The sequence below is a fragment of the Passer montanus genome, unplaced genomic scaffold (genome assembly GCF_014805655.1).
Source record: "Passer montanus isolate IOZ18808 unplaced genomic scaffold, ASM1480565v1 scaffold15, whole genome shotgun sequence".
Taxonomy (NCBI): domain Eukaryota; kingdom Metazoa; phylum Chordata; class Aves; order Passeriformes; family Passeridae; genus Passer; species Passer montanus.
This window is the reverse complement of record NW_024362051.1, coordinates 13,759,595-13,779,991: the sequence shown is the minus strand read 5'-3', so window position 1 is coordinate 13,779,991 and position 20,397 is coordinate 13,759,595. Positions and strand designations below refer to the sequence as shown.

Below are 20,397 nucleotides of genomic sequence, written 5' to 3'. Positions count from 1 at the left end.
AGCCCGAGGCTGCCAGAGCTCCAGGAGGGTTTGGACACCCAGGGTGGGATTTTGGGGCTGTGCGGGGCCAGGAGCCGGACTGGATGATCCTGGAACCTGGAACCCTGCAGTGCTTTGGGCTGGAAGGACCTGAACGCCCACCTCACCCACCCTGCCACGGGCACCTCGCGGAGCCGCGGCCGCTCGGGGCTGCGTGCGCGGGGTGCTGGGCTGGGCACGGCCGGACTGCAGCGGGCCAGGGCTCCTGACAGCCGTCCTGGAACTGTGTGAGGGCTCCTGACAGCCGTCCTGGAACTGTGTGAGGGCTTCTACTGAATCCCATCCCTGGACCTGCCAAGCACTTTATTGACTGCCATCCCTGTAACTGTGCGAGCGCTTCTTTTGAATCCCGTTCCTGTAACTGAGGGAGCACTTCTACTGAATCCCATCCCTGGACCTGCCAAGCACTTTATTGACTCTCATCCCTGCAACTGCCGAGCTTCTGAATCCCATCCCTGGCACTGAGGGCGCACTTCCACTGAATCCCATTCCTGTAACTGAGGGAGCACTTTTACTGAATCCCATCCCTGGAACTGCCGAGCGCTCCTATTGACTGCCATCCCTGTGCGAGCGCTTTTATTGACTCTCATCCCTCTAACTGCCGAGTACTTTATTGACTGCCATCCCTGGAACTGCCGAGCACTTTACTGGCTGCCATCCCCGTGGCTCAGTGCAGAGCGAGCCCAGCTCCGAACCGAGCCTTGGGACCCCTCAGAGCCCCGGCCGCCTCCCGGCGCCGCGGGCTCGGGCCGGCGCCGCTGTCACAGGCCCCGGGGCGCCCCGGAGCGAGCGGCGGTGACGGGCGGTGGGGGAGCCTGGTGTTCCTTGGCTTATCTCGGCACAAATCGCCTCATGCCGGCGGTTCCCCGCTCCGGGAGCTCCCCTCCGCCCCGGCCGGCCCTGGCTGCTCTCGCCGGGGTTTTGCTCGTTTTTTGCTCGTTTTTTGTTCATTTTTCGCTGCTGCGGAGTCTCCCCGTGGTTTTTTACGCTTTTTAAGGCCCGTGGGGTGTTTATTCATCAGGAATACAGCACGTCGAGCTGTTCTTTCGTGCGGCGCTCATTGTCGGGAATAAATTGAGGTGGGGGCCGCAAAATCCCCTTTTTTTGCTTGTTTTTGTGGAATACACAAAGCTCTTTGTGCTGTGGAGGTTTGTCGTTTATTCTGAAACGGGGTCAGCTCGCCGATGTAGGATGAGGTGTCAAAGCTGCGCTCATTAGCTCAGGATGACCCCGCGAGGATTTTAATTGTGCAGAAAGTGCAGACTCACGGGGACAAACCCTCCTTTCCCCTGCGCGGCAGGGCCGGGCTGTGCTGCTGCCGTTTGCAGGGGTTTTCCTGCTTTGCTTGTTAACATTTCCATTCCTCTTGCCTTTTGCCCCCGTGCTGCTGCTGTCCCCTTTCCTGCTGGGCTGCTCCCAGCTCGGGGCTGTGCCAGCCTGGAACGTTTGAGGTTGTGTTGCAATGCTCTGTTCAAACTGAGCTATCTCAGGTGGCTGGGGTTGATGTTTTCCTCGGAGTTCAGTCTAGAAATAGTTTATTTTGGGCTCTATGAGGTCCATCACCCCAAACTGAGCCCTTCCAGCCCAAAAGGAACAAGCACAGGGTCTTGGCTCCTGGCTGGAGAATTCCCCCAGTCCAGAGGAGCAGAGATCCAGTCAAACAACAAATCCAGGTGGGGATTTATGTTTTGAATATCCCCCTTTAAAATCAAACCATGGCAACACGCAGGCAGCAACTAAAATGCACCCAAAATGTGGGAACCACGTGTTGTGCAGTGATTAGATCAGAGTGGAGCTGTCAGTGTTTCAGATTTTGGCCTCACGGGGAGGCTGCAGTGAGGCCTTGCTGAAAGCTCTTCCAAAATCTGCCCTTTTTAACCTGTTGTTTCTCCTCAATCCACTGAATTTTGGCATCCAGCCTGTTTAACAGGTTCCCTGAGCTGGTGATGCTTTGCCCTGCTCATTCCTGTGTTGGAATAAAATAAATCTTTGCCAGATCCAGCCGTGACAGCATCTCTCAGCATCCTTGGAAGGTGATTTTCTGTCAGCAGCGAGTTCATCCTTGCTTGAGTTGCAGATTTGGTGCTTCCGTGGTGATTGTGGGTGTTTTTAGGTGAGGCACTGGAGTCCCAGAGCTGTGAGAGCTGCAGAGGGAGGACACAGCTCGGGCAGGAGCAGAGCACCCTGCACGCTCTCCCAGTGACTCCCAGTCTGCTGTGCCTTTGATCTCCAACTCAGCAACCTCAATACTTTCCTTGCTGTTCTCACCTCCAAGAGGAGCTGGTTTGAAGGCTTTAATGGGGAATTTTTGGAGAGTGATCAGCAGGAGCGCATTTTTTCCAAAAAGAAGAATAAATCATTTTTCTGCTGGACAGACTTTTATTTTGCACTGGAATGTTGTAGTTGGTGCTGAGCTGGTGATCCCTGCACAGCTTCCCTGAGACTGCCTTGATCTCAGGGTGGCATCTCTGAAGGTTTTTTTATTCATGAAAAGAACTGATCTCTGGTTAAACCTGTGCTGATGTTTCTTCATCACTCCCTCAGCTGAGGGGGTTTCCCTGAGAATCCTGAGCTTTTGTGTGAGCCCTTCTGTCTGATCAAACCACAGCTCGATTTTTTGCAGCTTCACTGCAAGCATTTTGATTTTTTTGCAGCTGTTGCCTCCCTGCTGTGTCCCTGTGTGTTTCAGGTGCCTGCATTTGATGACTCTGTGCCCGTTTCCTCCCAGCAGAGCTCGCAGCAGAGATGGGGCCCCGGCGGAAAACTGTGAAGGCAGTGAGCAGGGAAGGGGCAGAGTCTACCAAAGCTGAGGAGCCAAAAGATTACATGAACCAACTCTCCCATGAAGTGCTTTGCCACATCTTTAGGTGAGCAGCCTGGCAGGAATCAGTGCAGTGCTTTATTTCAGAGTTCTTTGTTTTTTCTCCGACTTCCCTGTTTGTGACACAGTAAGCAGTGGATGTACCACGGGTGGAGTGGTGCAGAAAAAGGGATGACAAATGGTTTTTTTTCAGTCTCCAACATTCACTTGGAAAGCGAAAATTAATTTACGTGAGTGTCATGAATGTTCAAATGTGTGAGTGTCAAGAAGAAATAAATAAGTGATTTGATTCTGTTATAAATACTGACTTTAGAGCAGAAATACACTTTGGGTGGGGCACAGTTGAGGTGATTGTTTGGGAATTGTTGCATCTGCAGGAGGGATGTGGAATGAGGATGTGACCTCCCCTGCAGCAAAGTCCTTCTCCCAGATGTTCTCTCAGCCCCATTATCCAAAACATAATGCCTCACCCTCTAGCTCTTGGCAAACAGCAGCTCTCCAAAATATTTGGAAATTGAGCTTGCAGTATATGCTAGAAGAAGAAAGTAACTCAGTCAGACCTGTTGAGGGAAATGGCTCAGTCAGCAGGGTTTGGGTTGGTTTACATTAACTTTAAGGAAGAAATTCTTCCCTGTGAGGGTGGGCAGGCCCTGGCACAGGGTGCCCAGAGCAGCTGTGGATCCCTGGATACCTGGCAGTGACAAGGCCAGGCTGAATGGGCTTTAAGGTCCTTCCAACCCAAACATTCTGTGTTTCCATGATCCAGCAGAGACCCAAGCCATCTGTGCATTCCACACTCCGTGTGTGTGTCACTTCCACACTCGGTGTCAGGAGCTGCTGAGTCACCGCTCAGCCAAACTCCGGCTGAGCCCCACGTGAGGAATGCCCCAGTGCTGCAGCCAGGCTGTGCCTCGGGAGGGCTGGAGCTGCAGCAGGGCTCTCTGTGCTGTCCCCAGGTACCTGCCCCTGCAGGACATCATGTGCATGGAGTGCCTGTCGCGGAAGCTGAAGGAGGCGGTGACGCTGTACCTGCGCGTGGTCAAGGTGGTGGATCTGTGTGCGGGGCGTTGGTGGGAGTACATGCCCACAGGTGAGCTGCCCCTGCCTCTCCCCTGCTCAGTAAACCTGCACCACATCTTCCCTTCCTTTGCCTTGGGATGCCAAGTTTCTGTCTGCTTGGAAATACAGATTTGGCGTGTTGCTGTATTAGGGCATAGGTTGGAGTTGATGGTCTCAAAGGTCTTTGCCAAGCCAGTTCAGGCTGTGGTTCTGTGATGGGAGTGCTCTGTAGGCAGCTGGCAATGCAGTCTGTGTTTGTCTGATTGTTGGAAGGGAGTTTATGCCATGAAGAGGCTGTTTGCATGCAGGCAGCAAAAAATACAATGGAGTGAGAGAGCAACTCATCTGCCAGCACTTAACAATGTAAGGATAAGTTTTGATGTCACACCTCGAGTCACCTGCAGACCAATAGATAAATTTGTTTGGGTGAACCCTGTGAGTACCAGGATTTCTGTTGGGTTTAAATTGCACTGCTGAGATTTGGTGGGGGACACAGCTAAAATGAGGGAATTCTGAAAATGAGAGGATTTGCAAGTTGAGATTGACTATGGCTGATATTAAGCAGGTGTTTAGACCTAACCTGAAATTGGTGTAAATACAAGTAACTTACCCAGTTAAAATCCTTTTTATGTGCTGTCTTTCACTAGAATAAAATAAACCTTTGCTTTAAGAAACCATCCTGTTTCTGAGGATGAGAAATGTGAGCTGTGGTGAATAGTAAACTGAAATAAAGGGATCCAGCTGGGATTATTTTGAGCCATGGACTTGATAAATGGAATTCCAGGAAAAATAGACCCACAAAGCTTCATGTGAGGAGGGAGAGAGCACAGTGAACCCTGCAGCCATGCAGCTCCTCTGGAGGAAACCTGTAGCAAACCTGCAAAATTCAAGGCAGAGGAGTATTTAGGTCATGATTTCTAAAATGTGGAAGTAAAAGAAAAGCTATTGCTTCACCAAGTGCATCTTTTCAACATCACAGAACTTGTACTGCCACACAAAGAGAGAAGTGTGTTTGGCTTTCCCTTCAGAGCCGAGTGTCTGCTGCCACACCAATACCAAATGTGTTGTTGTTGTCTTAGGTTTCACTGATTCCAGCTTCCTAACGCTGCTGAGGAAGATGCCAGACATTGAACAACTTTATGGTCTTCATCCCAGGTATCTGGAAAGGCGCCGAGTCCGTGGCCACGAAGCTTTCAGCATTCCTGGAGTTTTAGAGGCTTTGCAGGCCTGTCCAAATTTGCTGGTGAGTGGCTGGACCTGGGAGAGAACCTCCTTCAGCACTGTTAACAATTGTGACAGGGACTTGCTGCTTCCAGGGCTTTGGTTCAGGCCTGGCTGCACAGGGAGGAGTTAATTGTGACCCTGTTTGCTGATGACAACTATTTTTAGTTGCACCACTGGGAATCCCAGGTGCTCTTAAGCCCAGCAAGGAATTAAAGCTCTGATCCCTCTGCTTTTAAACAGACAAGTCTTGCTAGAAATGAAAAGTGAAATAACGTTGCATTCTGTAGTTTACATGGTTAAGAGGATGTTGTTGTTGAACTGGTGTTAGAGCATTTGCTTTGCTTCCTTTTATCCAGGGTGTTGAGACCTCTCATTTAGAGCTGGTGGAAGCTATTTGGACATACATGCCCCAAGTCCACATTTTAGGGAAGTTTCGTAATCGTAATGGTGCTTTTCCAATTCCTCCTGAGAACAAGCTGAAAATTCCTATAGGAGCTAAAATTCAGACTTTGCACTTAGTAGGTGAGTGTGGTCGTGGTGAAGTAGTTGGCTTCAACACAGGTGGATTTAAGGGCTTTGAAACTCTGCAGATTTGTAATTCTATGGAGGAGAGGGAGTTTGGGCTGTGGCATCTTGGAGATCTTAGTTGGATATTTGATAGCAGGTGCAGAGGGCAAGTTCTAAAGAATTCTTGACAAACCAAGGTGAAGAACTTGTGTTTCAAGTGTTCACAGCTTTTCTCACTTGCCACAAAGCACAGAAAAGCTTCCTTTTGAAAGCCAGGAATTTGTCATGCAGAGGATTAGTTTAAAGCTTGTTTAAAATGTTTGTTTGTTTTGTTTATGTATTATTAGGGGTGAATGTCCCTGAGATTCCTTGTATCCCAATGCTGAGGCACCTTTATTTGAAGTGGGTGAGACTCACCAAACCACAGCCTTTTAAAGATTTCCTTTGTATCAGCTTGCGTGCTTTTGTCATGAGGAACTGTGCTGGTAAGAGGGATTCTTCCTGTCTGAAGGGGATGGTAGAGCATGGAGGAAATCTGGTTCTGTTAAAGTCTTGGAATTCCACATTCTGAGAGCAGCCCTTGTTTGATTTGTGGTGTTGGACAGAAATCTCTCCCTGTCCTGTCCCTTACTTGGTGCTGTGTGGTTCTGTTGACTTCCTGCTCTAGAGGGATTTGTGTGGATGTGTTTTGGTTCTTCCATGGGATAATTCAGAGAGAAGTGAACAATCTGCTCTGTCTTTCTGGCCTTGTTGTGTGCAGGACCCACAAACTCTCTGAAGTATGTTCCCCTGGTGACAGGCCTGGCTTCTGCCAGGAATCTGGAGCACTTGGAGCTGGTCCGTGTTCCATTTCTTGGAGGACTTATCCAGCACGTGGTAGAAGACAGCTGGAGATCTGGTGGGAAACTCCTACTCCCTCATACCTAAATCAAAATAAATGAATTAATTAAAGCTTTAGCAAATTCTGGGGGCTTTTTGTCTGTAACATACTCTTTTTTAAGTGTTTAGAACTATGGTCATAGTGCTAAACATGCTCTGTATTTGGTATAATTTTGATATTCTAACTGCAATTAACTCTTAATGAGCTACATTTGTTGATGAGCAGAACCAGGATTGGAGGAGTTGGGTGCAAATATTTGTTTTCTTGATTTGCTGAAAAAGGTTAAGACTTCACTGCTGAAAATGTGTAGGGCTGAGGACTGTGATGTGAGGCTGGAGTGTAAGAAGGCTGTTCTTTATTTGCCAGGTGGTTTTAGGAATTTGCACACTATAGTTCTGGGAGCTTGCAAGAATGCACTTGAAGTGGATCTTGGCTACCTCATCATTACTGCTGCACGAAGGTACCTCCCTTCAGATCTCTCTTGGCTTCCCCTTTTTCAACATAAATGTCTTAGAAATGACATCCAAGAGCCAGAACAACCATCAGACTTTAAGGAATACACATACAAACTTTGCATAACAAGAGTGTTCTGTGATTAAAATAACTGCAAATACCCCCTGAGTCCTGCCAGAGTCTCTGTTTTATTGGAACAGGGCACTTTCTGGAGTGTTTTCTGAGTCTTGGCCTGAATTTTGATAGGAGCAATTCTGAATTCCCTGCAGGTTGCACGAAGTGCGGATCCAGCCTTCCTTGACCAAAGATGGTGTTTTTTCTGCTTTGAAGATGGCTGAACTGGAATTCCCACAGTTTGAAACTCTTCACCTAGGCTACGTTGATGAGTTTTTACTACAGTGTATGACACTTTTTATATCCATAAAAAGCACAAGGATTACAGAAATTGCTGTGTTTTCCATCATGTTCTCAGTGATTAATAAGAATATTAATGTTGCATGTATTGAGGCTGCTGATCTCATACAGCCAAATCTGGTTTTCCTCACTCCCTGAAACTGGGAGAGCTGAGCTTTATTGGAGGAATGATCTGATCAGTAAGAAGTTAGAAAATCCTGCTATAAAAGGCAAATTTACTGCTGTGTCTGCTCCTCTCTTTTATAGGTAAAATGACGAGTACGGACTTGGTGAGGTACGGCTTGGCTGATGTGGTTGAAAACCCAGGAATTATTACAGATATTGGTATGAAAGCTGTAAATGAAGTTTTTTCTTTCATCAAGTATCTGGTCATTTACAACTGCCCACATCTACATAACCCAAATAATTGGATCACAGGTATTGCACACCTTTGAAATTTCAGAGCTATTATATGAATTTCTGTGCTAAACCAGAATTTCTCTGCTCTAGTACTGCTTGTTCTGTTGTTAGTAAGTACAGTAGATGATGCTTGCTTTGGGGCCATGGTGATGCTGGGAGCAGGCTGGAGATCCAGAGGATGCTGCTCTCAGATCTGAAAAGGGGGTGATAAGCAAGGAGTGAGGTGGGAATCCCTCAGGAAAGGCCTCTCTTGTGTTCCCAGACCACTCGAGGTGGACCCGCCTGGTTGACCTGACCCTGGTGAGATGCCATGCCATCAAGCTGGACTCTTTCAGTCAGTTCATCGAGTTACTGCCAAGCTTGGAGTTCATTTCTCTGGACCAGATGTTTAGAGAGCCTCCAAAGGTAAATTCCAGAGAATGGTTTGGCTTTTTCTCGTTGCCAGGGATTTTACTTGTTTCCATTTCATTGGCACACCAGTGCATTCTTCTCAAAGCTGTCATTAATTGAAGAGATCGGTAATAAATTACTTTGGTTTGCAGTTGCTTTTAGCATGATATTCTGGGGAGAGTGGTGCTGCTTCTGCAGATGGGAGCAGTGGCAGGGAATGAACGTGTGACCAGAAAATAAAACTCATTGATTCTATCAAAAGTAAAACTCACTGATTCTCTCAAGGTCTCTGCTGATATTTCACTGTGCTGCTGCTTTTTGCATTGTTTTTTCCTCTTAGACCTCTCTTTACAATACTAAGAGGTTTTCATGATTTTTTGCTGGGTGAAATGGGGTTTGTGTTTCCCTTCTGAAGTGCTTTCAGAGATTAGGAATTTAATTTCTTCACATTGTCCCCTCCCACACTGTAACACAAATCCTTGGTAAGCTCCTGGCAGGCAATGGAAAGTGTAAAACCTGCTTCCTTTGGCCATTAATGGTACCTCGTGTGCTGGGAAGGCTCTGATTGCTGTTTGTATTCATGTCATCACCCCACAGCAAATTAACAGATTACCACAATTAATAGATTAAATGAAGTGCTTTGAGGACTTTCCCTTTCATTTGGAGTTGTTCTGGGTTGCCAGGCCTCTGCACTCAGGAAATCTGAGGGACAGTTTCCCTGTCAGTGTTGTGCTATCCCAGACATTCCAGCAGAGTGGTTTTCCTGTTGCCTTTAGGGGATGTTGAGATAACAGCTCCACGTTTTCAAATCTGAATTTCTGCTCTTTGTTTCCAGGGCTGTGCTCGGGTGGGCCTAAGTGCAGGCACAGGAATTGGGGTCTCCTCTGCCCTGGTGAGCAATCAGAACTCTAACAATGACAATGACAACAACAACAACCACCAGAACAACAACAACAACCCCAACATCCACCACAACAACCACCAGCACCCCAACGAGCAGAACGAGGAGAACGAGCTGCGCCAGGAGGGCCCCGCTGAGGAGCAGCAGATTGGGGCTGAGGGTAATCCTGGGCAGCTCTGGGGGGATTTGCAGCTGGGGGCAATCCTGGGGGAGCTTTTGGGGTAGATTTTATCTGCATTCCCACTCACATAAGCTCCTGGTGAAGGTGGGAATCTGCACTGAAAGCTCGTTGCTCTTTCAGCTCCTGGTGGGGAGCTTTAATCTGAGTGAACTAAGCCCCAAAAGTTAGGCTGGGCTTTGGCTACAGAGATGTAGAACAAATCTGTGAGACACTCTGTGAAACCCAGAGGCTCACCAAGGCAGTTTTTATTATTTCCTGTGGGTGTTTGAGGGCTCAGTGTGTTCTGGTTCCTGTTCCTGACCTCCTGTTGCCCTTTGCAGCCCTGAATGAGATGGAGGAGGTGGCACAGGAGGAAGGGGAGGCTGCTGGGCAGGGCCAGGACGAGCTGCCAGCTCCCAGCCAGGCTGCTGTTCCCATGGAGGTGGATGAGGAGCAAGCAGGTAACTGGGCTGGGGAAGAAATCACCTCTTGGTATCTCCCTGAGGGATTAATTTTCCACTCTAAGTCTGGTTTTGGATGTTTTACTTCAGCAGGGTTGTGTGATTTTGAATAGTCATGTTAGCACAGCTTAGTGCTGTGAAGGAATTTATTCTCTGTTGCAACCCAGAGCTTTCTCTGCATATGCAGGGAAATACCTTGAGCTTAAAGCCTGATTTTTATGCTCAGTACAATAAAATTCAGAAGGCCTGAATGAACTTGTCCTGTTGCTTTCTTGGTGTTCATGGCCTTAGTTCTTTCACTGCAGCACTTGGGTTGTTTTTGCCTTTTCTCAAGCCAGCACAACTTGTTCCAGTATTAATTTAATTTAATTAGTGACACAAGGCAGTCTTGATTCTTTTATTGCCACTTTTTGCTGGACAATACAATTTTCTACTGAATATCCCAACAACCTGAAGTAACACTCCATTGTGACACTCCTCCCCTTCCAAACCAGAATGCTTTCATGCTGAAATGCAGTATTTTGCCCTTCTCCCCTTTATATTTTAATGAGGGACCCACAGAATGAGTGGCTAAATTGACTCCAATTAATTCCTTACCAGTTTTCAAGCAGTGCTGACAGATTTTCAGCCCTTTAACCCATGCTTGGTTAATTTTTACATGAAATGCTGATATTCTCCTTCTCAGGACCAAGTGGAATTCAACCTGCTGTAAAAGCAGCTCCTATTACCATCCATGATTCAGACAGTGAGGATGAGGAGGAAAACTTGGGCACTTCCAGAGCCTGCATCTCCAGCAGCATTGCACAGAGCTACTCAGATGGGGAAGAGAAGAGCAGGGATCCAGTGGAAACCAGAGAACCTTCAGGTGTGCAGCATTCCTTCCTAAGCTTCAGCCTTTCCATGTGGGTCAGGTTCATTTCTAGCTTGGTTTGGAATGTGGAGTGAAGGGGGAAGGAGATGTTTGAGCAGTCACAGGTCTTGTACAGAAACACAGATAGTGGAGCTGCCCTGATCAGAGACCTGCAGCTCCTCTTTGGGATTCCCAAGTGGACAGAATTTATCAAGCCTGTGAGCCCACAGTGTGGATGTCACTTCTGCTTTCAAGGGGGAAAGAATCTATGTTTGGAGAGAGATTGCATCAACTTTTGTACTGCCAATATCTGGAATTTTGGGCTTGGGATGGTGCAATGAGCTGAGAGGATTCATACAGACATTCAGGGGGAATTTCCCCTTGGAAAGGGTGCTCAGGCCTTGGCAGGGGCTGCCCAGGGAGGTTTGGAGAGCCCATCCCTGGAGTGCCCCAGGAAGGGCTGGAGGTGGCACTCAGTGCTCTGTGCTGGGGACAGGGTGGGGATGGGGCACAGCTGGGACTGGATGGGCTGGGAGGGCTTTTCCAACCTCAGTGATCCTGGGATTAAGTTCTGTTGTGATTTGTGTGGGTTTTTATTCCCCTGTGAGCTGAGCCTGCTGTTACTGCAGGCAGCACTGCCCAGACCCAGGAGGGGGAGCTGAGGGTTGCTGCTGAAACAGGAACTTCAGTCCTATTTGATTCCTCAGATGTATTCCTCATATTTAAGAAAACAGAAGGCTCTCTAGATCAGATATTAGAAACAAATCCCTCCCTGTGAGGGTGACAGGCCCTGGCACAGGGTGCCCAGAGCAGCTGGGGCTGCCCCTGGATCCCTGGCAGTGCCAAGGCCAGGCTGGACACTGGGGCTGGGGGCCCCTGGGACAGTGGAAGGTGTCCCTGCCATGGCAGGGTGGCACTGGATGGTATTTAAGGTCCTTCCAACCCAATCTATTCTGTATTCTTTGATTCTGTTCTCAGTGTGTATTTCATATTGCTGTGCCTGTGTGAGCAGTGAGCTGCTCTGGACAATCTCTGATTTGTGTGGCAAACCCTCCAGCACATCTCTCCAAAAGTAGCTGCAAGATGTTAAAAATGTGCAGCAACAGCTACAAATACTAGTAATTCCCATTCCTGGGGAGATTGTCACTGGCCTCTGGGCTGCCCTGTGTTTTCAGTGGCTTTCAGCAGAGGAGCACTCAGGTTTGCTGCAGGTGTCTCATGGTTCTCCCTCCCTTCACTCCCGCAGTGAGCGGCAAAGGCAAGACCCCCCTGCGGAAGAGATGCAGCAGCAGCCACGGGGGCCAGGCCAAGCAGTTCCCCGTGGAGGAGAGCAGCTGTGAGAAGGGCTGCCAGGTGACCAGTGAGCAGATCAAAGCTGACATGAAAGCAGCCAGTGACATGCCAGAGAGGAGCAAGAGCAAGGATTCCTCCGGCAGCTGCAGCAACGCCCCGGCACCCACGGCAACATCCAGCTCCTGCAGTGCTGCTTCCCCCAGCCCTGACTGTGCCCAGGCAGCCCAGAGCCACTCTGCTGGCACCAGCCCAGCAGCTGGAGAGGAGTGCAGGCAGTGTGGCTGCTCTCCCTGCAGGAGGGATGGATGCAGGCAGAGGGAGCCCGAGGAGAGCTCGCTGTGCTCCCGCTGCTGCTCCCAGGCGCAGCGCAGGACGAGCGGGGGGTGGGATGGGGAGAGCCCCTCCACCAGTGGGGCCTGCAGGGACGGGCCAGACTTTGCACTTAGGACACTGCCAGACTGTGGGGCTGCAGCAGAGCCTGGGCATGACAGGACTAGTGGGAGTGCCTGTGGGGCTGGCAGCCAGGAGCAGAGCACGCAGCCCTCGGGCTGGGAGCTGGACTGCATGGAGGAGTATCCACGGAGACCCCTGACCAGGGCCAGGAGCAGGCTGTCCCACGTGCCTCTGGTGTCAGAGCCAGGTAGGACTCACACCCAGAGTCACAGCTGAGTACATGCAGAGCTGCCACCAGACAGCTCTGAGCAACTGCAGCTCCCCCAGGAGCTCTGATGTGCAGCTTGTTAGTCAGGGGTTTAAACCTGAGTGGTTTGAAAGGGTCAGAGCTTGATGGAGCAGAGGTGCCATCACCAGGGAAAATCAGGTTTCTCTGAAAGTGCACTGACTTTCCTCCATGCAGCTCTTTCTGTGTTCTTCATACATTGTGACCAGTATTTATTTTACTCCTTCAAAAAGCAAATGCAGGTTTTTGGTACTCTGCCTGCCTGTGGAGGCTGTGATTCATTGAAACAGAAGTTGTCTCTCCATTGAAATCCTCCCTGCAAAGGCAGCAGCTACACTTAGATCTGAACACGAAGGCAAAGGTTATAACTGGTGCTTTATCAGCCAATAAAGTCATAATTACAATTGAGCCAGGCTTCTGGACTGCACTGGGCTCTGCTTCCAAGTGTTTAAGGCAGGGAGATCAAACTTCCTGAAAATTGTCCTTTTGTTAAACACCTTCATATGATTGTTTTGTTCATCTGCCATGAAATAAAACCCCTGAAGGGCTGGAATGAAGGGAGAAAACAACAGATGTGGGAGGGGAACTTGCTGTTTCTTCCAAATATACTTGGTTTCCAAAATAACCATTTTAGTGTGGCACAACCTCACATATCCAGGATTCTTTGCTGGGAATATCTGGCAGGTAAAATGAAACTGAAAGATGAATTGTGCTGCTTACACAACTGTGAGTGTTGGAGGCAGGGAAGATCGAGGGCAAATACCTGCCTGTGTTAACATGGAATGATTCAAACACTTCATACCCTGGTGTTTTTCCAGTTTGTTTAATGCTCCCACGTGGTAACAAAACCTAAATCACCTCAGATGTTCTGCAGGTAGATGCAGCTCAGGTTTCAAGGAGAGATCTTGCTGTTAAATTTAAAGTGTCTGGTTTCTGCCTTAGGACCAGTGATTAATTGGAGATATTTGTGTACATATGTTTTAATAAAGAGAGCTTAGTTTTAGTCAAATAATTTCTCATTTTGCTCTGTTAATGACAGAAAATTAATTCTAGGGCATTTTTTCCTCTTTCTATTGGAAATAATGCTTGTGGTGATTCTTTTTCAAAGACTGATCTGTTAAATCAAGCAGGAATTTGAGGTCCCTGGTGGAGCTTGGGAGCATTAAAGGATTTTATACCTGGGCATCCTTTGGAATATTAGCAAAAACTTAGTGACAGTTACAAAGAACAGATTTTCCAGCAGTTTGAGATAATTTCTACTATTTAAACATTAAAGCTATTTTGGGTCCTGTATTTGTCAAGGATGTTCTGTTTCCTGCAGAGATTCAAGTGTAACCTAACCATGAATCTTTTCTTTTCCTGGCTCCAATCTTTCTGTGGAGTAGGTTCAGCATTCCTGGGTGTTCACCTGTAAAGTTATTTATTGGGAATAATTCTGAGCCCCAAGCTGACAGTGGGGTTTGAGCAAGCAGAGATTTGTTCTGAAGCCAGGCAGGTGTTTGGATTTACCTGTGTGGGAAGAGTTGTTGTGGGCTGTTCTCAGCTGTCCTGACACGGAGCAGAGGAAAGATTTTAAAATGTTTTTGTTTGCAGAAGTAGCAAAGCCAAAGCCAAGGCAAACCACCAAGAGGAAAAGGACAGCTGACAAATCCACCAGTACCAGTGACCCTGTGATTGAGGATGATCATGTTCAGGTAAGGGCTTTTCCTTCACCCCTGCAGCTCTGTCACCATAAACACCTGTTGGGAGCTGAAGCTGCATTATATTCATTCACATCCTCCTGGTTCTCATAAAATTCAATTTATTTCTCTTTCATTTTTACCCTCTCATACTTTTTTCTTTTCATTTTCCTCAGGTACTGACTTTGAAATCCAAAAACCTTGTAGGAATCACATTGACCAACTGTGGAATAACAGATTTGGTGCTGAAAGACTGCCCCAAAATGATGTTCATCCATGGTATGTGCTTCATGTCAGGGCTGCCTCCTCCCTCTGGCATTATTGGAAATTCCAGAAAGAATTCAAGTCAGGCCACTGCTCATTTTGTATTCATCAGCTGCATTGCTGCTGAATTAGAGCTCCACATATTGCTGCTTCCCACTCTGAATGGCTCTTATAACAGCTTTAATAAAGATTAATATCTGAAAATCAACAGCTGAAATGATCTGACAATTAGGGAGATGAGATGTTTATTGAAGAGTGGTAATACAGTAATTAGAAGTTGATGAAATGAGTTTGAGTACCTTGTTTTTCTCTATTTCTTCATTCTCCCTTAGGTTTTTTAGCTGACAGGATGATACTTCTGCTCCTTGACATGATAAAAATCTGTTTTCAGTGCTGGCACTTAACTTGCATTAGTTTCATGTGCCAGGGTGTGACTGCTCCTGAATTGGGTCTTTTATTGTTTTCTGCACCATCCAAATGAAGAATTTTTCTTCTGAAATGAGATCTGTGTACTTAGCAGAAATAAAGGAATTATTTCTTTATTCCAGAATACTTAGAGCACACATTGATTTCAAAGGAAATTTTGTTTACATGAGCAGTGTTGCTAGAGAGGAAACAATTTTATTTTCCATTGTGTGGCTTCCCAATCTTCCATGTTTGGGAAGTTGTGGCAGTCCTCAGACCATTTCAGTGACAGGAAACAGGGAGAAAAAGGTTATTAGATGAAATTTGATATGGCATTTTAAAAGGCCACTTCTGGCAGGATCACAGCAGAAAAGTTTGATGATATGGAGAAAATGAAGAGCTGGGCTATATCTGATACATTTATGTAATCTTTTGGAACTTCTATTGCTTGTTTGCCTTCTTTTGAACCTGCCAGCCTTGAAGTTCTGTGCCAGGAGAATTTCCTGAGGTTTTTCTGTGCTTCCCCAGCTACCAGGTGCCGTGTGCTGAAGCACCTGAAGGTGGAGAATGCCCCCGTTGTGAATCGCTTTGACTACGCCCAGTGCAAGAAGCTGAACATGGATCAGGTGCTGGATCAGATCCTCAGGATGCCCCCAGAGAGGAACAGGATCATTTACCTTCGTCCCATGCAGCAGGTACAGAGCCAGCCTGGAGCACCCTGCAGCTCTGCCTGGGGCTGTGCAGCTGGGCCAGGGCTGGTGCAGCAGCACACCTCTGAAATTTGGGTTTTCAGCCCAGCAGGGCTCTTATTGCTGAACCTGCTGCTGGGATTTTAAGATACTCTGCTAGATTAAATATTAAAATTCACTATCTCCAGTGTTCACTGCATCAGAGAACATTGTAAACTGCACTCTTAAAGGTGCACAACTTCATACCCAGCATGAGCAGAACAGGTGATTGGGGATGCAAACATCATAAAGGCACCCTAGGACAGATGCATTGAGTTCATTTCAAACTGAATAACTCGGACTGTGAGAAGCTGGGTGCTCCTCATAGCTGTGTGTGAGCAGAGCATGGCACAAGGATCTGAAATCCTTGACCCATGTCCTGTTGAACTGAGGAACAGCAGAGTTTGGGATTCTGAAGGCTCCATCCCCTCCTGGTGCTGGAGTGTTGCAGGACACTGGTGGGACTGCGAGCCACCCTTTCCTTCCTTGGGCTGTAGGAGCTGGAAACAGGGACACGTAGGGAGTTGTTTAAATCATCTGGTGAGGATTTATGGGGGCTGCATTTAAGATCTGGAGGGTTGGGAATGTTTGATTTTATCCCTCTGTGGTGCTGCTCCTCGCCTGCTTTCCTGTCTTGGTTTGCCAACAAAGAAAGGTTGATTGTACATAAAATCCATAAGATCAGCTTTGCTTTGAAACCGCATCTCTTGAAGGACAGTGGTAAAAATAGATGGAAATAAAACCCCTGATCCCCTCCTTGTAACAAAAATCTGAGGAAAAAAAGTAATTTTAGGCCATTCTGTAATTTTATGGAGTGTATTTCCACATTGGAGTTGGGAAAGACATGAGAAATTAGACATTTCCCATCCAATTCCAGTACATGAGAAGATAAATTGAGGAAGCTGCCCTGGGGAGGTTCCACTCCCCTCAGCCCTGTATTTGTGCTGTTAAAATTCTCTCCCTTGCTGCATTTCCCTGGCATTTGGTCAATATCTGTTTGCTCGTGACTCTGCAAGCCCATGCCAGTGCTGGTGGTGCTCACAAGGCTTTGTCCCCAGGTGGACACGCTGACTCTGGAGCAGAAGATCTTCAGTGGCCCCTACCCCTACCACATCTGCATCATCCACGAGTTCAGCAACCCCCCCAACGTCCGCAACAAGGTGCGGGTGAGGAGCTGGATGGACACCATAGCCAACATCAACCAGTGAGTACTGCCCTGCCAGGGTGCCCTGGGACACCATAGCCACATCAACCAGTGAGTACTGCCCTGCCAGGCAGCCCTGACCTGCCCAGGCAGCCCTGGGACACCATAGCCACATCAACCAGTGAGTACTGCCCAGCCAGGGTCCCCTGGGACACCATAGCCAACATCAACCAGTGAGTACTGCCCAGCCAGGGTCCCCTGGGACACCATAGCCACATCAACCAGTGAGTACTGCCCAGCCAGGCAGCCCTGACCCTCTCCAGGGGAGCATTTGCCCTCCAGGGACTCTGCCAAGGTGTCCTGGAGCAGCTGCAGCTGCAGACTTGCTCTATTCTTTCACCCTAATTTTAAAAAAAAACATTTGGTTACTACTGCTGAAGGTTGAATTCTGGGTGGTGCAGTGTAAATCCAGTGTCAAGATTCATTTCCTATAAAGCAGACTGTAAACTCATATAAAAAAATCCTATAAATTCCCCAGCAATAACCTCACATTCATCCAGCAATAATGCAGTTGTACATTGAAGTTGTTGAAATGTCTTCAAAGCTGAAAACAAGTCATTTTTAAAAGAGTGATTTGCTTCAGGAAATAGTGTTGGTTTCTGTGCAAGGGGATGTTCAATCAGCTCCTGAACATTCCCAGCAGCAGGGAATTGTGTCAGTGGATCTCATCCAGCAGTTCTCAACCTGTCCCTGTTGGCTGTGGTTGCTGTCCAGAGTGAAGTGATGGAGCTGAGCTGGTGTGAGAGTCTTGGGTCTTTCCATGGTCTTTCCATGGTCTTTCCATGGGCTTTCCATGGTCTTTCCATGGTCTTTCCATGGTCTTTCCATGGATTCAGGCTCATTGAAGGAAGGCTGGGTATTAGGATTCTGCTCTGCTTTTTGTCCCTCCCACCTGCCCGTTTCCTGGCTGTGACCTGTCCCTCCTCCTCCTCCCCAGAGAGCTGATCAAATACGAGTTCTTCCCCGAGGCCACCAGGACTGAGGAGGACCTGAAGAAATACCCCAAGTACCCCTGGGGCAGGGACATCTACACCCTGGAAGGTGAGAGCTGTGGGGAGCTGAGGGCTCCTGCCCAGCCTCTTGCTGAGAGAAGAGCTTTGCATCATCACCAGGGCTGAGAATATTCCCTGTGAGGGAAGTGGGGGAACAGAGTGAGAATTGGAGGGGTGCTGGTGCTCTGCTCTGGGCTGCTCACGTGTCCCTTGCAGGCATCGTGGATGGTGCTCCTTACTCCATGATCACAGACTTCCCCTGGCTGAGGTCCCTGAGGACAGCAGAGCCCAACAGCTACGCCAGATACGACTTTGAGGACGATGAGAGGAGTGAGTAACCTGCTCTGGCTCTTCACAGGATTGCTTCTTTGGCAGTGCCTCCCTTCCTTCCTCACTTTGCTGCTCCTTAGGCTGGTTTTGGTAGATCTGTTGTTAAGGTGGGCTGGAGAGAAGTGAGACAACTCACAGAAATTTGATATAAAAGTTCAAAACTGGACTTGGAAACTCTGGCATGGGGATAATGTGGGTTAGAATTTATTGCAGAAGTGGCTCTTTCTACTGAGGAGCTTGTCTGCTGAGGTATGGTGGTAGGCAGTGCCTGGGGCTCAATTAAAAACCTTGCTAGCAGAGAAAAGTAATGTTCTTCTATTACTTAATTAGGAGCATCCTGGTTAAAAATACCTTCATTAGAGGTATTTTTAATTGATCCTGGCTTGGATATTCTTACCCAGCTCCAGTTTAGGAATCTCAAGAGGATGAGGAAGAGATTTATTTTTTTTGGCTATACCTTACTGTGGTTTTATTTTTTAATTTCTTTTTTAAATTTTATTTTGGACTGATGCAATCTAATTTTATTTTAGCTTGGCTTGATGCCTGTAGTTCAATATGAGGTCTGAATTACCAAAGAATTGATAAGCATTTAGGAGTCAGGATGTTAAAAGAGTCATGGTGTTAAAGCCATGAAAATTCGGGAGAGCGCTGCTGCTTTATCTGCAATTTATAACAACTGCTGTTGTTTATACAACATTTAAGTGATGGATAACCTGGAATTATGTCAGAGAGCCTCAGGGAGAGGCTTTCTGATGCTCTGGGGTTCATTCCACTCCCAGACATGGGGACTGGAGCCCTGAGGAAGGCAGCACAGAACATTCCTCAAACACTCCGGGGAGGCTCTTCCTCTCTGCCTCTTTTGCCAAATCTGAATGCAGCACCAGCCTGGTTGGGGGGAATATTTTTGGGAGAAACATCTCCTTTCCTTGCTGTGTTTGCCCAGCCACCATCTACGCCCCGAGGAGGAAGGGGCAGCTCTCAGCTGACATCTGCATGGAGACCATCGGCGAGGAGATCTCGGAGCTGCGCCAGGTCAGGAAGGGCGTGTTCCAGAGGGTCGTGGCCATCTTCATCCACTACTGTGATGTCAACGGGGAGCCCGTGGAGGATGACTACATCTGAGGGGTGTCCCCAGCCCGCCCTCCCTCCCTCCCTCCCCCTGGCACTGCTGGCCAAGAAAAAGCAGGATTTTTTTTTTCCAAATGCAAAGCATTTCCCACCGAGGAGCCCTCGGCTCTCCCCGTGGCCAGGAGGATGTAGTTAAATGTAAAATGGAAAGTACAAATTGTATACTAAGAGTTGTACATAGAGGAAACAAAAACAAAAACAAAACTTCCTAATACTGAGACTTTATTTCATATGTTTATACAATTTAATTTAAGTTCCATTTTAATGAAGGCCAATAATTAGGAAAGGGGAAGAAGATTTGAACTTTTCAACCCATACAATTCATAGCAGTATTTTTTTTTCCTCACAAACAACAATTCCATTTGCTGTGTTCAAAAGAGTCATCAGAGTCTCTTTTAATCTGTGCCTTTTTCTTGAGCATTTAAGAGTCCAGTCTGAGTAAACCTGTTGAGCACAATCTTGGTGTCTTGTGTGCATTTTTGGAAGGGTCAGAATATTCTCCAGCTGTTGCAAAGAAGGCCAGAAGCAGGAAAAAAAAGTAGAGAATTTGGTGATCTGTGGTAGTTTCTAGAGATATTCAACCCATTTTTGGGGGGGAAGGAAGCCCCCGTGTTTAGCACCTTGGAAACAGAATGTTCTCAAGCATTTTGTACTGTTGGATTTAATTTCATGGTGTATTTGACTCTGTACTGTGGAAATCAAGTTGCTGATTGTTGGTTCCACCCTCTTGAACATAGCTCTGCTCGTTCTGGCTGCCTGGGAGCTGAGCTCTGCCTCCAGGCAGGCAGGGAAGGGGATGTGGAGCTGCCTGTGGCAGCACAGGCTCTGTGACAGCTCTGGGGCTGGCCTGGGCTCCCCCCTGAGTGCACATTTTCCAGTGGACAGTAAAAACTGCTGCTATTTGCCCCCAAATGTGTGTGTGTGGTGTATTGAAAGGTGCTCCCAGTGCCCACAGGTGGCTGGTGGGGATTTGCTGCCAGTGCAGGTGTGAAATGCACATTTTGGTGTGGCCCTCCCAGGGTGCCCAGGGCTGGCAGAGGCCAAATCCCAGCTCTGGCCTGGTCTCTCATCATGCTTGTTTAAAATTGGTGTTACCAGCCTAGAAAATGAGGTAAAAGCTGTACAGTTGAGACCATT

General features: G+C 47.7%; 1 protein-coding gene across 3 annotated transcripts; it reads left to right on the top strand.

The window, feature by feature from the left end:
- Positions 1-782: 782 nt before the first annotated feature.
- FBXO38 (F-box protein 38) lies at positions 783-19,717 on the top strand. Of its 3 annotated transcripts, none has more exons than XM_039701391.1 (22): positions 783-1,118; positions 2,771-2,906; positions 3,817-3,950; positions 4,999-5,162; positions 5,500-5,665; positions 5,998-6,135; positions 6,411-6,548; positions 6,897-6,990; positions 7,253-7,383; positions 7,644-7,814; positions 8,059-8,201; positions 9,022-9,247; positions 9,589-9,708; positions 10,394-10,573; positions 11,805-12,491; positions 14,124-14,224; positions 14,386-14,488; positions 15,407-15,573; positions 16,665-16,810; positions 17,748-17,851; positions 18,019-18,132; positions 19,076-19,717. In XM_039701391.1, the coding sequence occupies exons 2-22, from the start codon at positions 2,785-2,787 to the stop codon at positions 19,252-19,254; spliced, it is 3,528 nt and encodes a 1,175-aa protein (XP_039557325.1). In that variant the 5' UTR covers positions 783-1,118; positions 2,771-2,784; the 3' UTR covers positions 19,255-19,717. The 3 variants fall into 3 exon arrangements, with proteins under 3 accessions (XP_039557325.1, XP_039557326.1, XP_039557327.1); XM_039701392.1 differs by lacking the exon at positions 783-1,118 and adding an exon at positions 2,054-2,072; XM_039701393.1 differs by lacking the exons at positions 783-1,118; positions 2,771-2,906; positions 5,500-5,665 and having other exon boundaries at positions 3,815-3,950; positions 5,075-5,162.
- The last annotated feature ends 680 nt before the right edge of the window (positions 19,718-20,397 follow it).